Here is a 20,841-nt window from a genome sequence, read left to right as displayed (position 1 = left end):
GTGTCTTTTATTACATAACCCCCTATGGTTTTAAAGTTGCAGTATTCTCAGTAATTTGTTCATTAACATAGATGAGTAGCCTGGTTTATATGATTTGCTTTTTATAAAAAAAAAATGGTCAGTCATTAACATCTGTGGAGCCAATAGGTATTCAAGTGTGTGGCCAAAAGGGCAATATAATCGGCAATATAATCAATAACTAAGTGAGAAAGGTTTCTGCTCTAGCAAATTGTGGACTGAATGGTTCATTCAGAGGTTTTGTGTTCCTTAAGTATCACCCGAGCCTACAATCTGTATTATTACATATGTGCACTGAAATAGCACCTTTCTTCAGGCTCAAGAGCGCTTAAATGCTTTCACTGTCAGACAAAAATGATCAATCAATATATATGCCTATAAAACACTAGGTATTCTTATGATTTTTGGTGTCGAGTTTGTGTGCTGGATCCATCCATTTCCCAAGGCTTCTTTATGTGTTTATATATATATATAGGATCCAAGAGATAGGCACTCACGAAAAAAGAAAATCTCCTGCCTGGGTACAGTCCAAATATTAATACAAAGATATTCAGAGAAAACGGACCGCTGCTCACAGGACTTATGAACATAAAAAATGTTTATTGCAGCAAAATAACAAAGACTGACGTTTCGGCTGGATAACCAGCCTTTCTCAAAGTTACAAAACATACTGTGGGACAGACCTAAAAACAAGAATTGGCGGGAACGCACCTCAGTGACGTAGGTATGTGACGTAAGTGCACTGTAAATTCATACAAAATCGTGAACAAAGTTTATACCCGAAAATATACAGAGATATGTACAAAAATAATATTGAAAGCAAAACCGCAAAATTGGGATAACATCTCCCATAGACACAACAAAAACAGTTTTAGGAGGTGTACAGAAAGAGTGCAGTACCAGGATGGAAAGTGTACAAAAATAAAGGAACGAAGTATGTGTAGAAATAGAAACAAAAAGAGTGTCGCCACATTTAGCTTACTCACCCGAACATAATTAGCTGTAGCCGGCAATGTGTTTGTCGTAGTAGTGCGGGTATTATTAGCAAGCCCGTTAAGGTAGAGATTGGAGAGCCAAGTAGAGGGGCAAAACGTATAGCATAGCCCCGTATGATACAAGTGCCTCAGTGGATCGGCAGCGGGGGACCGAGTGGCGGGTATGGCGCCCTTCCGCTCCGTACCCCACTTGTGCCTCCTTGTTCATAGAGCCACTTCGTGTTAGAGAGACAGCAATACCTTTTTGAAGTGGTGCCAGCGGTACATAACCTCAGCACTTCTGTGGAGACCCATCGTCGTCAAGCAGATACACGGCCACCGTATAGGGGCACATGTGACTATCCCAACTATCCCGATAGGGTCAAGAATTATTGGCACACAAACCGGCAAGTAGGTCTGGTAGAGGGAAGAACATAATCCTCTTGTTTTTAGGTCTGTCCCACAGTATGTTTTGTAACTTTGAGAAAGGCTGGTTATCCAGCCGAAACGTCAGTCTTTGTTATTTTGCTGCAATAAACATTTTTTATGTTCATAAGTCCTGTGAGCAGCGGTCCGTTTTCTCTGTGTATATATATATATATATATATATATATCAAACTCAACAGTAGAAAGCACTCACAGCTACAGCATCAATCAGGTCAGTGATTTATTTCAGCATACCATCTACGCGTTTCGAACACCACAGGATCGTCATCAGGATGATAGACAGGAAGTGAAGTGTCAGGTTAAAAACCCGCAGTATCCAATCAGTGTTTATACAACATTAACCCATTCAATAACATGTGCAAAGTGTAATCAAATACCAGGCACTTAAAAAATCCCCATATGATCAAAAATAAAATTATCATCAACAAGCTAATGAGATGCGGGACAGATTTCTTGAGAGGGGATACTCTATTGACTTTTTGAATGCTGAATTGAATAAGGCAAAAGAAAATCTACTTAAAGATTATCCTAGGGGCACACGGCCAGGAGACAAATCAGATCGGATGGTATTTGTGAGTGACTTCACACCGGGAAGCCATGATGTTGAAATTGCTATTAAAAAACATTGGCCAATTTTACAATTTGATTCGGGTTTGCCGTTTACTAACATGCCACCTCCAGTGTGTGCATATCGGCGTGGACGTTCACTTCGTGACATACTTATGGTGACAGATTTAAAACCGGAGATACCAGACACATGGCTAAGGAAGTGCAAACCTGGTTGTTATCGATGTGGTAATTGCAAAACTTGTGGTTGTCTGATCACCGGAGTGACATTTGCTCATCCACACTCCGGGAAAAAGTATCTGATTAGACATAGACTGACATGTATTTCAGAATATGTGATATACTGCATCATGTGCCCTTGTGGCCTTTACTATATCGGTAAATGCATCACAGCTTTTCGTACAAGAATGAACAATCACAGGTCGGTGATTCGTCTGGCCCTGGCATCTGGGAAATCCGATATTCCACTGGCCCGACACTTTGTACAGTGCAAACATTCACTGCCTATGTTGAGAGCAATATTGATTGATCATATTCCCCCCCTTGCACGGGGTGGAGACAGATCCAAGCTATTGCTGCAAAGGGAGGCCCAATGGATCCGGAGACTTGACACAATTGCCCCTAGGGGATTAAATGAGATGTTATCACTATCTTGTTTTATATAAACTGACTGTTGTGTCCCTGGGTATTTCCTATATGATGGCCTCATGACCAATTTTTTAGATAGCATTGGTTTATGTAATTTGAAGTCAGTTAATTAACGTGATCCTAATTTAAGATATTTGATGCTATTTTGATCATCCACTGTCTTTATGTAGTGACTTCCTTAAATGTTTTTAGTGTGACTGCTTTTAACTTTATAAAGATTGTAAGAAATGCTTTTTATTAGTATTGGACAATTTTTGTCCGTTTATCTGTTCACATTTCCTAAATTTCACTATGAATATGAAATAACTTTTTACAACACGCTAGTTTTTATCACGTTATAATTTTGGGTGGGTAACTTATTTTTCCCTATTAATATGTAATAGCTAATGTGTATGAGCATTAAAGTTAATGGTGATATTTATCATCTTAATTTCTAGACATGACATGTGACTTTGTCATGTGTCTTGATAGATTGACTCATATGTGTTTTAAAATTATATTTCACTATGAGTTGTGCCATGTGGCTTATCGCATTTATATATATATGGGATATGTCCTATTTTATGCACTATTATGAGTTTAGATGAGTATTGAAGTTAATGGTGATATTTATAAATTCAATCTTTAGTCATGACATGTGACTTTGTCATGTGTCTTGATAGATTGACTCATATGTGTTTTAAAATTATATTTCACTATGAGTTGTGCCATGTGGCTTATCGCATTGATATATATGGGATATGTCCTATTTTATGCACTATTATGAGTTTAGATGAGTATTGAAGTTAATGGTGATATTTATAAATTCAATTTTTAGTCATGACATGTGACTTTGTCATGTGTCTTGATTGATTGACTTATATGTGTTTTAAAATTATATTTCACTATGAGCTTTGCCATGTGGCTTACCACATTGATATATATGGGATATGTCCTAGTTTATGTATTAATATGTCTAGATGTTTGATGATAATTTTATTTTTGATCATATGGGGATTTTTTAAGTGCCTGGTATTTGATTACACTTTGCACATGTTATTGAATGGGTTAATGTTGTATAAACACTGATTGGATACTGCGGGTTTTTAACCTGACACTTCACTTCCTGTCTATCATCCTGATGACGATCCTGTGGTGATCGAAACGCGTAGATGGTATGCTGAAATAAATCACTGACCTGATTGATGCTGTAGCTGTGAGGGCTTTCTACTGTTGAGTTTGATGTATTATTTTTGTCAGCACCCAGCCTGTGCCCGATACTGGTGAGTGCCGATTCTTTGCAAGACTATATATATATATATATATATATATATAATGTAAAAAATGCTGATGCACACCAGGAAAATTTAATAAAAAAAAGATACTTAGTTTATTTAGATCGATGTTTCGGCCTTTATCACCACTTTGTATTGGTCTTTCACGTGGAATTCCAATAAAATTGATTCATGTTTGTGGCTGTAATGTGACAAAATGTGGAAAAGTTCAAGGGGGCCGAATACTTTTGCAAGCCACTGTATACACAATACTCTGCATGTATTTCTTCGCCCCACAGGATGTCGATAGTGAATTGGAACCTGCCAGAATGCAACATGAAATTGAACTTGCTGTTAAATTGCTGGAGAAAGATATTCAGGACAAGCACGATACCCTCATTGGCCTGAAAGAACAGTTAGAAGAAGTAAAAGCAATAAACAGCGAGTTATATCAGAAAATACAGGTATGGAGGCAACTGGTGTAATGTACCTACCATGTGATTTACATAAAAATTGTATCAGTTTAGTTATTCAGATCTTTCCAGTATACATTAACTCAAAATTTGCAGTGGTTGATTTGTAATTGCACTTAAAATCACTATCTGCCTGTCCCTTTCTGCATTGTTGGTTCTGCCTCTTGAAACAATGCAGTCAGCCTTGCATGCTTTGTCACAGGTCAAAACTACGATGGCATAGAATAAAAAAGGGACAGATATAAACTACAGTTTTATTCACAAATATTTTTATTACCATTGCAAATATGTAATAAATATAGTGTATATTGGAAAGTTTCTAATGACAACAATTTTTTAATAATTAAAATAGTTTTTGGGTTTAAATTTATGTCATTGTCTGCCTTGATTGTATAGTGTTTTTGGTCTAGCAATCATACAAATGCCAGTGAGAAATTCACCAACATTATTGGCAGTTTTTGGTTTGTGCAGGGCTTATATTTTAGTAATATTTGGCCTTAGCATACTGCAGGATTAGAAGACTAAGTCACATTTATAGTACAGGTATCGGACCCCTTATCCGGAAACTCATTATCCAGAAAGTTCAGAATTACGGAAAGGCAATCTCCCATAGACTCCATTTTAATCAAATAATTCACATTTTTAAAAATGGTTTACTTTTTCTCTGTTATAATAAAACAGTACCGTCTACTTGATCCCAACTAAGATAAAATTAATCCTTGTGGGCAGTGACACATGGGGAGATGTGTCTGGAAAACCCCAGGTCCCGAGCATTCTGGATAATGGGTCCCAATACTTATACAGTGGATAGTGTGTCCCTACTGTAATATATAGAGATATTATAAGTCACAAGGAGGTATGTAACCATATAAAAGCACAATAACGCAGGCCAAGGCCACTAAGGTGCAGAATACGCTTGAACCCCTTCTCTCCCTGACTCTAAAATGGGCAACTGTTTTGCTTTATGCAGGGGACTGAAGATGAGAAAAGCATAGTTACAGATGCACTGGAAAACAAAAGCAATTACATTTCAGCTGCAATGAATCCTCTTGAACATAGGTATGTTATGATCCTTAATGTACAGATAATATGCAGACCTGGTTATAGGTGATATGTTTTCTGTTCCTGTGTGATCTATGGGGTGAAAATAAACTTCACAATGTAGAAAAATAAAATGTACTGTAGTTTTACATTTTCATTAGTATATCCCTAAAAAGTCTTATACGTCTGAAATTTCCTTCTAGTGAACTTTATTTTCACCATTTCATGTGTCCCTAAAAATCCTATACGTGAAATTTCCCTTTAGTAAACTCTGTTTTTACCCTCTGATAAATATGGTCCAATACTTCTCTTGGACATATCTCTCTTACACACTGAGGAATATTTATCAAAAAGTGAAAATGCAATACACGCAAATAAGAGAGCTGCAGGAGTGTTTTATTTTCTCTTATGTTATAAATATGCCTCATTGTTTCTATTCTCTAATGAACACTGTCCAGCTATAGCTGCACTAAAACTCCCACATTCCTCCAGTCGCCTATTGATGTTTGGGGGCTGGATAGTTATCAAACAGTGATGCCTGTGGAGACCTTGCACATGTTGGGGTCCCTGCTTCAGAAGGCCACATCTAGTCCATCATATGGACAGCCCTGAGCTAAACCGTTTTAAAAGCTGTAGTTAAGCAAAAGCTAAATTTACTAACATGCTAGGCAGTCATTGATAGGTACTTTGATAGGTACTGGTGTACCCCCTTTTTCAACATGGGCTAAATGAATAGGGCTTGTGCTGGACATACTCAGTGACTTTTGTTTTAGTTAAGCAACATCTATGGTCTTGTAATTGCTTGCACCAACAAGGTATTAAAATAAATTACCAGTCTACAAATGAGCCTTCTGTTTAATAAGCTGCTTCTATCTAAGGGTTGTGGCAGACGGGGAGACTAGTCGCTCGCGACAAATCTCCCTTGTCATGGGCGACTAGTCTCCCCGAAATACCATCCCACCGAGTATGCCCGGTGGGATGGCACATGCGGCGGGGAAATCGCGGCGCCACCTATGCCATCCCACCGGCGAGTTACATTTTCGACTAGTCTCCCCGTCTGCTACAGCCCTAAAATCCTTACAAAGTCTGTAGCTTGGGGTTTGTTGATACAGATCTCACTATCTCCCTGTAAACCAATTACTGGGGGAGAAAACAAAACATATTCCATTCGTGCTTTCTACTGCATTGTGCTCATGTTTAGCAAACTAACATATAGGTGTGTAATATAGGTGTGTAGCAGTGGTTGCAAACAGGAGGCTTGTAAGCAGCAGCCCTTTAGATGATGTTCCCAACGTCCTAAGAACTTTATTAACACTACTGTGGCTCCCGTATATCTGTGTGTGAATGTGGCTAAAGAGGAGAGGGTTCAGTTAGCTTACAGCTATGTCTCTTTTACAAGCTGTATTATGTTTTAAGAAATACCAGGTTCACTTATCCTAACATTTTCATTTTTGCTTTCTCTTTTCTCTTTCTTTTTTGCATATCTTGTTTTTGATACATATATTTACCAATAAAAGCGATAAACAGTTGTTAAACCAGACAAGGAGCATTGGAATATCCTATGTGAAAGAAGCGGCCATGGAGTCCACCCCACAATATAAACTCATTAAAGATATTTCTTTTTAACTTCTCAAGTCGGTAACAATTTTATTGCATATAATTATTGCAAATTTCCTGTAACAAATGCAGCTAATAATGACCCAAACTATGCTATTGTATGTTTACATGGTTTTAACTTGTGAATGAGTTAACAGACACCTTTTAGATTGTTAGCTCTTGTGAGCAGGGCCCTCTGAACCTATTTTTATTCTGTAAACCTTAAATTATTATAAGACCACTGTTATAAATGATTGTAAAGTACTGCATCACTTGCTGGTGCTATACAAATAAATTGTACCAATATAGACAATTTTTAAATATGACCAAAAGTACAAGTAGGCACTGGAACATTGTTGGTGAGATCTTCAGCCGTAACAGCATTAGTAAGGTTGGGCACAAATTCATCCCACAGATATTTGGGTTGAGGTCAGATCACTGTGCACGACACTCTAGGACACATCAAACCCATTCATATTTTGACCTCACTTTGAGCACTGAGGCTTATTTATGCTTGAGAAGTAAAATGCCTTCCCCAAACTGTTGCCTCAAAGTAGGAATCAATGGATTGTCAAGAACAACATTGTATGCTGTAACAGCAAGATTTGCTCTCAGAAGAAAACCATGACTTCTTAGGGCTCTGGCACACGGGGGAGATTAGTCGCCCGCGATAAAACTCCCTGTTCGCGGGCGACTAATCTCCCCCGTGTGCCAGAGCCCTAACTCCTTCACCAAACCTTACAGCAAGCATCATGCACTCTTCTAAACCCTGACCTGACTGTTTGTTGGAAAAATAAGATTCATCACATTAGAGTTAGCATTCTCACTGCTCTGGTACCCTTTGGGATTGGGCAGAGTGTTTCAACTGAGGGCATATACTATACGCCATATAGTGTATCTACTAGGCCTTTATTAATATCTGATTTAATTGTGAATGCAGTTGGAGCAAGTGCTATCATGTAACATCTGATTGGAGGGCTCACAGAGCCATTTAAAAGTCGCATCTATTGCAGTTGTGTGCTTGTGGCATGCATTTGTAATGCTTTTAATTAAGCTGGCCATACCCGCACCGATAATATCGTATGAAACCTCGTTTCGTACGATATATGGTGCGTGTATGGCAACTCGGCAAGGTGACCGATATCGCAGAAGGCTGTAGATATCGGTCGACTTGCCAATCGGGCGGGTTAAAAGATTTTGAGCAAAAAAAATCTATGTTCAGGGCTGAATTGGCAGGAGGTAGAATTCCTATTGTTTCTACTTCCATATCTGACGATTCAACCCTGAATGTCAGTGGAGGATTGGACGTTCAGGGCCACGTGTGTGGCCACCTTTAATCACTATCCTATGATAATTTGCATTAAAGGGAACTATCCCCTTGAACAACGTAGGTAAAATGTATAAAACAGCCCATATATAACACTCCAATTTACAAATAAACCATTTTCAGAAAAAATATACTTTTTTTTAGTAGTACGTGCCATTGGGTAATCTTAAATAGAAAATTGCCATTTTATGTACTAATGACTGCCCCCTGGGATCATACAATTCTAGGTTACATTTACAACATTGGGTCACATCAGCCAATGAATGGACAACATTCTGCCATTTACTCCCACACTACTTCCGGTTGCAGTTAAAGCTGCATTATTTATGGTCATGTGATCTCCGAGGGAGCACACAGCCAAGGGAAAGGATGTACAAGGGCAGTATTTACATATTCCAGTTTGGCGAGATTCTTTAAAGGAGAAGGAAAGCCTAAGTCAATTGGGGGTGCCAAAATGTTAGGCACCCCCAAGTGACTTAAATCGCTTACCTTTTACCCTGGGCTGGTGCCCCTTTTAAGAGGGAACAGCACCAGCCTGGGGTACCTGTAGCACTTCCTCCTTCTGTGTTGGCGCACTGCGCATTAGAGTGCAGTGCACATGCGATGGCCCAGGGAATTTGCCGCGGAAGAAGAAAGCGCTAGCTGCAGGTACCCCAGGTTGGTGCTGTTTTCTTCTCACAAGGGCACCAGCCCAGGGTACAAGGTAAGCGATTAAAGTCACTTGGGGGTGCCTTACATTTTGGCACCCCCAAGTGACTTAGCCTTTCTTTCTCCTTTAATATGTCACTTAATATGATATAAACTATCTCTTGGTTAAGTATTCATTCTGGGGTATACTTTTTCTTTAAGCACAAAATTTGTAGGGCTTTGTTTGCTATGCTTTGTTAAATAAAGCTTTATTTAAAAATGTGTGAATTGTCTACCTACATGAAAACCTGTCAATTTTGGGAACACTAGTCCCTTTCTAAGGTTTACAGTTCTGGACTGTCGTGTCTAAATGGAGAACACACAGACGTATTAGGATATTAGATGTTTCTGAAAATTGTGTTGAACAAGTACAGATATTATACTGGTGGGGCACACCCACAAAAGCTAGTGTGATATTTGTAAAATGTACAGGTTTTACCTGCCATATAAGCTTCCCCCATGGCCATGTATGGGCCAAGTTCCAAAATATGCACAGCATGACCTGACAGATAATGGAAGCAGTTGTGGTTGGCCAGATTACAGGACTCCAAATGAATCTATATACATATACCTCCAGAGACGACTTCACAGGGTTGGTTTGTTTTTTTTCTTTAAATTGGTTTACAAAAAGTAATGCAATTACAACACAGCTTGATGACAGATTCTTGTATATGTAAATTACTAAATGATGTGGGAAAGCTTTAGGCTAATATCACACTTCACCTATCACAACTACAACCTGATCAGCTTCCTGCCTGCACGGCTTGTGGTGTGAGGCTTAGCTTTTTGGGGATGTTATGTAACTAAAACCTGTAAGCTACTGCTACTGTTTAGAAAACCTATTGCTATGTGTCAAGGCTGCTGGATATCACATGCACCCCAAGGAAAAATGCAAGCTGGGTGCAGGCTTGTTATTTCCCCCACTGTGTAGAGGGCAGTCTGTGAAACCTGGTGCATGATCACCCCATAGGCCCCACGCAACACATGTAGATAAAGTGCAGGAACTGCCAAACCTGGAAGCTAGTAGTGTTCTGGTGATAACTAGGAACCTCCCCTTGCCCTAACAGGCTGTAAATTCTATGATCTGTGGCAGTTACAAAGTATATATCTTCAGATAGGCTGTCCATGTTTGAGATGTTCCTTCTTTAAATAAGACTATATGTTTTAACAGAAATTATATATATATATATATATATATATATATATATATATATTTTTTTTTTTTTTTTAATTTCTGTGCCAGCCTATTCTCATTTTTGAGGTAATTTAGTTTGTATATATCTTCAGCCCTACAACTGTCACTATGTTTTTTGCTTAAACATGGACATTTATACTGCAGCCCTGCCTGCCCTTTCAGCAATGGAAAGATGCTCTGCCTGTCCTGAACAGTCTGTGGTGAACTGAATGTAAATTCTAAGTTCTACCTGTAAGCAAAAGCACTATACAGCTGGTGAAAAAACAAAAGGCTCAGGGAATGGTCTCAACACCTGCTATATTTTACAATAAAGTTAGCTCTTAAATTCATTTTAAAGGATGTATGCAAAGACATTAATACAATATGAAACTGGTCTTGTGTTATTTTAATAAGATTTAACTTAATATTTCAGTAAGACAATTTCTTTTCCCCCCCTTTCACCAATCCTCAATGAAGGCAGCTCAGCTTGTAGTATTAACAATTCCTAAGTTGCTACTGTTTTTCAAACCCCTGCATACTGCCTTATATTCCAGAATAGTCAGAAGGGGACATAAATGGTCAATGGGTTGTGAATTTTTGGGGGCCATGATCAGCAGAATGGGTCAATAAATGCAATAGCAGAAAGCATCAGATTTCCCAAACAGGCCAATGTTACACTATATGTATTCCTTAATACTAGGCTTACTCAATAAAGGTGCAGCTACTCTTATTGTAGAAGAACTACACTGTTTGCAAGTACAAATAACTGCATTTTCAACCAAACTAAGGATTTGGGTTTTATTGATTTACAAACTTTTAATTTGGTTCATTCATTTACAAACTGTAGAATTAAAATGGACAAAGCTCTGGCAGCAGCAGCAATTAAAGCATATACCCAAATATGCTCTTTTTAACCCTTTAAGTGTCAACCCCATCCCTTTGGATCCTGCTGCCCAGTGTATTGCCAGTAAACACGTGACTTGGTATAGATCGAAGTGGAAACTGGAATTTCCAAAGTTGGCATTATGGTCCTTTTATGCCGGCAACGTAGATTCCACTGCATCTGGCACTAAAAGGGTTAAAAAGCTGTGTATTAAAAACTGGCTAAAAGGGAAATGCAGAAAACAAAATAAGCACAAGTATAAAAGTAAAAATAAATATTGTATCCGCCGTCCTGTCTTTAGAAATACTGCAGACATGAGCAAGAAAGGGGTTTATCTTTAGAGGCATTACAGAATTTAAGTGAAAATAGTGGCCTATTTATGAAACGGTGAAGAGAGAATTCCCCATTAAAAGCACTTTTCCGAGTAGGATTTAGAACTGTATGAACTGCCTCTTCACCCTTAAATAAAATGTCACCGAGTAGTGTAAAAAACTTGCAAATACATTAAGTTCTGCCTATGCATAAGCAGTGTGACTTTTTTTGATCATAAAAAAAATTTATTCAAAGTCAACATTATCAGTCAAACAAATTCCTACAGGCAACATCAACTGAACTTTGCTCACTAAAAATTTAAGAACATATTCCTTCAGTCCATACAAAGAACTAAACACAAACAGTAACTAAAAATCTGCTTCTTCCAGGATTTCCTTTAGACAAGGCAATCCTTGCTAGTACATTCCGCGCCATCCAGCTCCCATGTTATCATGTTGCCCATAGTAGCCCCCGCTGTTTCCAGTATTGCCCCTTCCTGCAAAGAAAAGTACATTTCATAATTGTTCAATAAAGAGACAAAAGTCCCATAGAACAGAAGCAATTTTTTTCCCCACAGGCAGTTGCACACAACTTCTAGATGCTTCAAAATATGTGGTGTGGGGCAGAACAAAAGCAATCAGCATGCTTTTGCATGTATCCTGGATCCCTCAGTAATGATAGCCTTGGTTTTGTAGAGCAGATAGTTGCATGCCCAATTTAACGCTGGGTTTTACTATGTGAACACTACTTTGGTGGATGATGCAAACATACTCTGCTTTTAAAGCAATGTGCAAGGTAAATGCAGTTTACCTATAATCATGTAGGACACATTAATTTACTTTTTGGAGGTGCCCAGAACGCATTTTTTATATCAATAAACACTTGAAACTGTATCATGCAGCCATGAACATAAGCTCAAACCATTTACAGCTCAGAATCTGAAGTGAAATATTGTAATCAGACACACAGCACTTACCATATCCTCCTAATCCATCAGGGTTTCCATAACACCCACTGTAGTTTCCAGTCATGCCCATTCTGCTCACAGCTCCATAGCCAGTACCATCTAAAACAAAATGGATTTAAGAACTTTATTCCAAACAGGAACTGTACGTGTAACATTGCTACTGCAGCTAGCTTCAATATGGAAGATTATTAGATCAGTGTTTGGCAGAAAAGCCCCCAAAGCTAGTGTTGACACAATTGTCACCTACAAAGACCCACTTACTGCTCTTCCCACTGTTTTCAATACATACCAAAAAGCTTAAATGTATTGCTGGCTCTCAGGAGAAATCACTAAAACAGTGTTATATAGCTATTCTAAACTACAACTACAGGTCTGTTCGTTTTGTCCAACTATTTTATAATGAGAGTAATTCTAACAGGTCTGTTAAGCCCTACCCAACTAATACTTTAGTCTAAAGTAGGGTCAAAAGGCAGCAGAATTTAAGTTGCTTATGCTATGTCATTTCAGAAAACATGCAACAGTGATGAATACCAAAGTAGTGTACAAAAAAAAAAAAATAAATATTTCAGACATACCAGACATACCTAAGCCATCTCGGCTATAACATCCCATTCCAGCTCCACCACCAGCAGTTGAATTCAAGAATAACTCGATGTACCGGTGCTCTAAGGTTGGAAAAAAAAAAAAAAAAAGTTTTACACATACATTCCCCTTTAATTTTAAAGTGAAATTTGAAAGGGTCAATAACTACTTTTAATATTACATTATATCCACATTATATCCAAATTTGCCTAACACTAGACTCACAGGAAACAAGACATTTTGACCTCTGCAGGGTCCTAGCATAGACGGTGGTAAAAACAGCTGCCTTTTCCAACACAGTTCCCTGTGGGGAAACTGTACCGGCAATGACAGAATTTTAATCACTGACCAACCGACATGGTAAGATCACTGCAGCACTCAAGATGCTGTGAGTGACATAATTAGCATAAAATCATATCAGAACTAAACTTTCAATTTGTTAAATTTTACCCAAGCTCCTATTTAATTTCAGCTTACAGTTTTAGGGTTGTCCAAGTAGCAATTATCAGATGACAAGCGCCTTACCACCCCCCCACAGGTATCCTTTTGTGTTATAATAAACTACAAGTAGCCAGAAGAGGGCATTGTCTAAATTCAGGAGTGATTAGCCAAATTTTGCTAAAACTGAACATTCTAGAACAGAGAACATCCTAGATTTTCTAAAAAATATGCAATGGGATACCATTGGTCAGTGCAAGCACAGGTATACCCCTGTATGAACCATAACTTTTTATGCAGAGGGTACGTTGGCCTTCAGAAGACAACAGCAGTCAAAAACAAAACATGAATTTCAGATCTCAAAAAAAATCAGCACTCTAAACTTGTGTGAAGACTACTCACGCATATTATTTTTATCTTTAGACATAGCTGCTACTGCATCTTCGTGTGTTGCAAATTCCACATCTGCTTCTCCAGTTGCTCTGCCATCTGCTCCAACATCAATGTGAACTCTGATAGGAGTCAGTGGGGAAAAGAACTGTAGGGGGAAGAAACATTACAGTAATTAGTCACCATTAAAATATTTTAAATAAAATCTACATACTTGGACAAAACGTCTGAAACAGGGATTTTACATCCCAGAAACAGCATACCAGATGAAACACAAAAGACACTTACATTGGCTATATCACTTTCTGTAGCTCGAAAAGGCAATCCTCTCATGTGTACAAAGTGTCCACTATGAAACCCTGTGGTTCCATCAGCTCCTCCACCATATGCTTGAGCCATACCTGAATATCAGTAACATCAATTCAGTATATTTACAGGAAAAAAAAAACCACGCACATCAGAATTTTAGGGCTTATTTTAATGTTATGTTTTCAGAGAATGACCAACTTTTGGATGTAAATACTTTCAACCAAGGCAAGTCAGTAGAAAATTAACTACCTCTGCTTTCCCGTAGCCGATCATCAAATCCATCTGTTCCAAACCCATAGTTGTTAAAGCCACCATATTCTTCAAAACCACTATAGCCTGGGAATACAATAAAAAAAAAGTTACACTTAGCCTTAAAAACAACATAACTTAAGCTTAATAAAACTTAAAATAAAAAAAAAAAAGGAAATTATACCTACCACCACCATACCCTGCACCACCACGCATTCGATCATAAATATTTCCACGGCCAGCTCCATAATAAGCTCCACGGCCTCCCATTGGTCTGTCATATGGCCCTGGGCGCTGTCCCATCATTCTCCGAGGAGGATCATAATGTGACCTTATTTCACTTCGGCTGCTTTTAAATATCTCAATGTATCTATACACAAGTTTGGAAAGAATAATTCAGTAACTGAGAACACAGACAAGAATTTTCCAGTGAAGAAAAAATGCTTATTTTAAAACCCATGAAAACTCCAAAACAATTTGTACAACTAAAAATTAAGCAAATAAATATCAGAAACTAGCATTTAAACATTAAAACCACATCATCTGTACTGACGACAGAAAAGTTTAAATAGTAAAAAGTAAACCCCCTCCCACCAACACGGAGCCCAAAAACAGAAAAGAGGAATAACCTTCCCAGTCTGTCCATCCCCACCTGTGCCCTATTCTTTCCTTGTGTTTCCCCAGAGCATTTTCTGCTATCTCCTTTGAAGCAAACTGCACGAAGGCCTCCCCTGTGCTTCTCCCCTGGTAGTCCACCGTCAATGTTATCCCATTTGGCACGATTCTCAACCCTTTAACCCAAGGACAAATAACCCCATCAGGGGAACAGTGTTAAAGGCTGAAACAATCCCATCTCAACAATACTAACAGCTTTAAAATCTCAATTACCTACTAGAAGACTCAATTTTAATATCTTTTATCCCACCACCCCGCAATAAGACAGATTAATACATTAACTACTTATATTAAAGCTTAAGTTTATACTAAACCTATAAATATCTTGGCTAAAAAAAAAAAGTATATCTTTGTATCTTTTGTAAGTTTCAACCTTGTCTCTGCTGCTCTAAGGACATATGATTTAGCAAAGAAAGGTCATGAGCTTAACAGAAAATGTGTTGACAAACATATTGAGGTAGGAACCTCTTTAGGAGTATTTAGTATATTAGGCATTAATCTTGGAATTCCACATCTTAAGTAACTGGACATCAACATTGAAGCTGTTATTTTTTAAAACTATGCACACCAATTTTTTGAGCAAAAAAAATGTGTCTCAAAATACCTGAGAAAAACTGTACAATCTCTTCTTTACTGCAGCCAAAAGGAAGCCCACGAAGCCGAACTGTGCCATCTGAGGCTGTGTCAACATCCCCAGTACTGTTGTGTTTTAAAACCCATTCCATTTCTGTGTTGTTTGACTTGAATACTAAAAGACAATTCAATATTGCTATTGATATTGCTCAAATATGGTAAGCTTGCATGTAGGCGATCTTAAACATTATTGATCAATGCCATATTGCCTAAATAAGTCCTTTAACCAAAAAGTTTACAAAATGAACAAAAATAGAAAATTCTACACAACCTTCCAATACATTAAACTTTTTCAGTGGTTTTAGTTATGAGTAAATATAATTGCAACTGGAAGCAGTGATTGTTTATCTCTGTTCTCGGGCACTTAAAACAATGTATCACAGCTAGGTGATACATGCACATATCTTTATAAAAAAAATATATAATATATTGTGGAAAGTCAGATTAAGAATAACACCATAAAATACCTTCTATGTATCTGTGTCCCATATATTTTCGGTCTTTCTCTAAAGCCTTCTTAAGATCTTCCTCAGTGTCCAATATAATAAAAGCCTCACCACTGGGACGTCCTTCTTTGGAGGTAGTGAAATGGATCCCACTTACACCCTCAATGATACTGCATTCTGTGGTATTGTTAAAACAAAGCTTTAAAGTTTTTTTTCAAACAGAAGTCACCAATTACCACTAGATATTAAAATAAAATTGACAAAGGAATTAAAAAGTAATGTTTACTTTATTTAATGAGTTATGCATACCATGTTCTTCTACCAATACCAAATTATATTACTTCCTTGTTGTCTATCTGAATTTATACCAAAAATGAAATTGCTTTGCTTGCTGATGCAAAAAAAACAAAAAAAAAACCATGGGATTTAATCAAGCCTCTACCTTTTTGCAAATTTTTGATTTGGCCAGATTCTCAGCATTCAGTTGACGTGATGCCAAACCTGTGTCTATGGCACAAGGTGTAGATTTCCAGCATTTAGACTATTTTATTGTGCTGCTTTAAATTGGCCCCCTTAATGTCTCTCATTGTTAAATGTGCAAGTGTTTTCACACTCCAGTGGAGGCATCAGGATATATTTAGGGGACCTTACTGAAGCAATACAACCACTACAGGCCATATGACCATAATGTACCCAGGGTGCCACAGGTCTGAACGCTAATTTATAAGTCAGAATGTGCATTAAAAGTATCCATTGTGAAGGATTTGCTGGTCTACAGTATTAAGCTATAGATTATGTTCACCCTTATGCAATTTAAGCACTAATATAATAATCAGGCTGTAGGCCTGTAAAAACCCTCTGTTGGAGTTTAATAAGGCAGTTATTTTAAGTTCCGCAGATGTGATTACTTTTTGCATATATACATACACACACACACACACACCACCAAACTGCTCATGTTCTAAACTGCGGAAAGATATATGGTGCCCACCTGAAAAAAACTCAAGTACTTCCTCCTTTGTACATGACCAAGGCAAGCCTCGAACCCTTACGATGAATTCGTCTGACATGTCTTACAGCCCTATTTATAAAACAAAAAAAAAAAAAAAAAAAGGGAGGTTAATAAGACTAAGTTTGCAAAACAATCATGCAGGAGAAAATTTAAGGGAAACTGAAAAACTTGCAACATATATACTGAGAAAGAGGTGTTTGGATGAGCAAGAAATGTGGTACCCCCTTCATAGCTATTTACAAGGCAGCGGGGAAGGTAGATCTGGTTCATTTAAGTAGAGACATACATGGCTTGGCAATAGACTAAATCTAGAATCCACAAAGCAACATGTAAAACTGAACTAACATACAAGGGACATTTAAGCAGCAGTCCAGAGCAAAGATTTAAGTATACAAATCCACTGCATTTACAAAACGCAGTAAGGCTTTTGTAAGTGACCTTAGTTTTAATACTTTGTACTCCAATTTCAGTCACTCATAATGTAACAAGCCGGTACGCTTATTATACAAGAGTATAGGAAGTATATAGGGCACCTATACCACTCATAATGTAACAAGCCGGTACGCTTATTATACAAGAGTATAGGAAGTATATAGGGCACCTATACCACTCATAATGTAACAAGCCGGTACGCTTATTATACAAGAGTATAGGAAGTATATAGGGCACCTATACCTCTGATAAGTAACAAGCCGGTATATCCCAAGCTGAAAAGCGCGGCTGTAATGTATCCTGCGCACAGGCACAAAGGGAACGGAGACTCACAGAGAACGTCGAACCCGACTATCTAACCTTTCCCTTTCGGTTTACCTCAGCCAAACGTAACTATGTTATTGCAATGCAAAGTATGCCGCTGAATTCAACCTCTCCGCTCCAACACTGCACGCTCAAAGAACACAAAATGGCGGCTGAGGCCTAAAGCAAGCGCCCAAACCTGAACAAATTGAGTGCCCGTAAGACGCACTATAAGATAGCTCTTTCACTACACATGACCGCCCAACCATTGCGGACTAAGGAAGCCGCAGTTCGCATACGTTCCCTTACCTGAACGAGTAGAATCGGATGCCGGTGTGCGAGGAGAATATGGAGCTGAAGCTGTTCCTTTCATACACAGCGCGTAAAGGTTGCGTGCGGGCGTACACTGGCGTATTCTTACAGCCCAGAGAGCGGGAAAGGCAGAAGGGAACTGACGAAATGGGTTAAAACAATACATCCGCCCTCAAGCGGGCGTGACCATTGCCGACTCTAATGTAGTTCCTGTGGGGGTGGTGTTATGCTTTAGAAATGAGGCATGTTGGTAGTAACTGGTGATGGGAAGTGATTCCAGCAAGTCTGTATATATTTAGGTGCTACATGAATAAAGAGTAGTCATAACTTCGTTTTCTTGTTTGAGATAAAGTGATTTGTTGTATTAATCACAACATGGGAAAAAGTGAGGCGAGTGTTTCTTGTACTTTATTTTGGGACTGGAGTTGCGGGGATTCCGCTACTTCAATCCCAAAGTAAAGTATAACTCGCCTTTGCCATCCGCTAGTTATGCATCCTGTTTTAAATAGCAATTATTGCACATTAAATTAAGGGAACCAGAGAGACTTACTCTACACAGTATGGGGACCAAGTGTTAGGTCACAACTAGTAGAGTAAGGATTACTGATTGAGACAAAGCGGTAGGTAGGGTGTAAAGGTTATTGGATATACTTTTTAATTTTGGCACCTTTATTTTTAGACAATAGGTATCTAAGAATAATATTTACAGACAGAAGGCAATGCAAATATACTGGCATAAACAATAGTAGAGCAAAGGGGATGATATCCTCTGTGAAGAGCCGACAGCTGAAGTAGTTGAATATATGTAGAATGCAGAAACCTAGATTCTGTGTTTTTGGAATGTTAGCCCTCTGCCAACAATGCAGAATATACATGCTGGCTGGGTAAGGGTGAAAGGACCAGTCTAATATCTAAAATGTATTTTTTATATCTAAAGTTTGTATTTAATAATTCAGCACCTAGAAATACACTTTCTTTTAACCAAAAAAAGTTGTCCATTATATAGCTCCATGAATGAAGTAGTTGACACATTTATTTCCGTGTGTTAGGACTAAGCGGGCATATCAAGTCCCCCAATTTTTCCAGGACTTCCATCACCACCATACATGAGTCCCCCAGGTTTTCTAGGCACCAGGAAAAAATCTGGTGGGCCCCGCTGATCCAGACCTGATCCCCGCAGACGCTCCCCCGCTGATCTCGCTCCCCTTATCACGTTGAAGATAAATGTAATGTACACATGCGCAAGGTGGGGGGGGGGGAAGGTAGGGGCCCCTGGGGGTGTGCAGAGGACCTTGGGGTGGCAGCCCTGATGTGCCCTGCACACCTTAGTCCGATGCTGGTCAAAATTAGTTGAAGGATTTGTGTACTGGCTCCAAAGCCCTGAATAAAAGTGCAGTAGTATTTCTGAAGCAAACACTATTTTTACCAGTCCAGGGTAATGCTATTTAAACACATACAGATAGCTCTTAAATTTTTGGTGTTATTGGTCCCCTACACAGCTTCTGGAATAGGGTTTGCATTTTACATTCCAATATGCAGTAAAATATAGGTATAGAGGGCAGAGAAATCTGGAATAAATACATTATGAGTGTAGTTTGGGTTAAAACATCAGTTGGCATGCTAATTAATGTGCCCCTTGGAACAAGACAATTTGCACAAACTCAATGTTGTACTGTGTGCAGTATAAAAATGCTTCTTTCCTGGCAGTACTGGAGTCTTTTTCAGATGCAAGTGCCACTATGGTTCTTTTTGTTTTATAAACAAAAGGCTGTAGCTACCTATTTGAAAACTAAGATTGTATGGTTATTCACAGATTATTGTGAGTAAATATATCTCTGGCTACTAGCATTTGTGTGACTAACCAATGGTGCAACAATTCTTATTTACATTTGTAAAACAGCACCTCTGTGTTTCATTATCATATTCAAGAAATCAGCAGGAAGGTGAGAAAAAAGCCACACAGGAACTTTGATACTCCTGAACTGACCAGTTTTTACCATATTGTTGGAAGACCAAAGATGAAGTCTTTCCATAAAACCTATGGAAAATAAACTCAGCTATCAACCAGTAGTCTTGATGATTGAATGGACTGTTCCCTTAAGATATACCTGCTATGGTCAGTACCCAGTTTGTTTTGAACTTTATTTAATAAGAAGATAAATCATTTTCATTTAAAGACAAATCTAAACATCAGAGGGGATAAAGTGGACAGGAACAATAACCAGAAAGGAATTGGTATAAACATCTACACAAAATATGTATAAAATGTTAAAAGTTTTAAAACCCTGACAAGTCAGTCAATTCATTGGGGGCAGTGAAATTTACCTTAAGTTTTTTAATTCATTTGTGGTGGAGTTTGTCTTTGGTTAATACGCAAGTTACTTAAGTTTCTAGGAAAGTTATATCATTTTCTATGATAAGGGGGCGACCGGGCCCCCTTACAGAAGATTTCTTCATAAAGTGGTTACTTCTAAATGATAAAAAAGCACTAGAAGTTGAAAAGAAACATCATGGCTGGCAGGTCCAAAGCATATACCAACAAGTTCTACTTAATAAACCTACTGCAACAGCAACCTAAAAAGCATATCAGCACTTTCCATTGACATCTCTATCATGGAGACTTTAATTCCTCTGTAAATCCTAATATTTCTAAAATGTAGGTCATTTCGACCAAATTGAAAACAGAACAGATC

General features: G+C 38.2%; 2 protein-coding genes across 7 annotated transcripts in view; one reads left to right on the top strand and one right to left on the bottom strand.

Annotated features, from left to right (window-relative positions):
• The window catches only part of rufy2 (RUN and FYVE domain containing 2), a 28,847-nt gene extending 21,509 nt beyond the window's left edge, over nucleotides 1–7,338 (top strand). For 2 of the 3 annotated variants that reach the window (XM_012966565.3, NM_001016214.2), the window contains 3 exon segments: nucleotides 4,207–4,371; nucleotides 5,351–5,439; nucleotides 6,939–7,338. In XM_012966565.3, coding sequence (XP_012822019.2) covers nucleotides 4,207–4,371; nucleotides 5,351–5,439; nucleotides 6,939–7,047 — 363 coding nt within the window. In that variant the 3' untranslated portion in view covers nucleotides 7,048–7,338. 3 annotated transcript variants of the gene reach the window in all.
• A 3,245-nt stretch (nucleotides 7,339–10,583) lies between these two features.
• Nucleotides 10,584–18,302, bottom strand: hnrnph3 (heterogeneous nuclear ribonucleoprotein H3). Of its 4 annotated transcripts, none has more exons than XM_012966115.3 (12): nucleotides 18,146–18,302; nucleotides 17,081–17,170; nucleotides 16,111–16,266; nucleotides 15,615–15,758; nucleotides 14,988–15,126; nucleotides 14,524–14,705; nucleotides 14,336–14,422; nucleotides 14,066–14,178; nucleotides 13,790–13,925; nucleotides 12,952–13,032; nucleotides 12,377–12,466; nucleotides 10,584–11,274 (listed from the first exon to the last, which is right to left on the bottom strand). In XM_012966115.3, the coding sequence occupies exons 2-12, from the start codon at nucleotides 17,157–17,159 to the stop codon at nucleotides 11,240–11,242; spliced, it is 1,242 nt and encodes a 413-aa protein (XP_012821569.1). In that variant the 5' UTR covers nucleotides 17,160–17,170; nucleotides 18,146–18,302; the 3' UTR covers nucleotides 10,584–11,239.
• Between the last annotated feature and the right edge of the window lie 2,539 nt (nucleotides 18,303–20,841).

This window comes from Xenopus tropicalis, chromosome 7, assembly GCF_000004195.4.
Source record: "Xenopus tropicalis strain Nigerian chromosome 7, UCB_Xtro_10.0, whole genome shotgun sequence".
Classification (NCBI taxonomy): Eukaryota; Metazoa; Chordata; class Amphibia; order Anura; family Pipidae; genus Xenopus; species Xenopus tropicalis.
The sequence above is the reverse complement of the archived record's forward strand: the minus strand, read 5'-3'. Positions and strand labels throughout refer to the sequence as shown.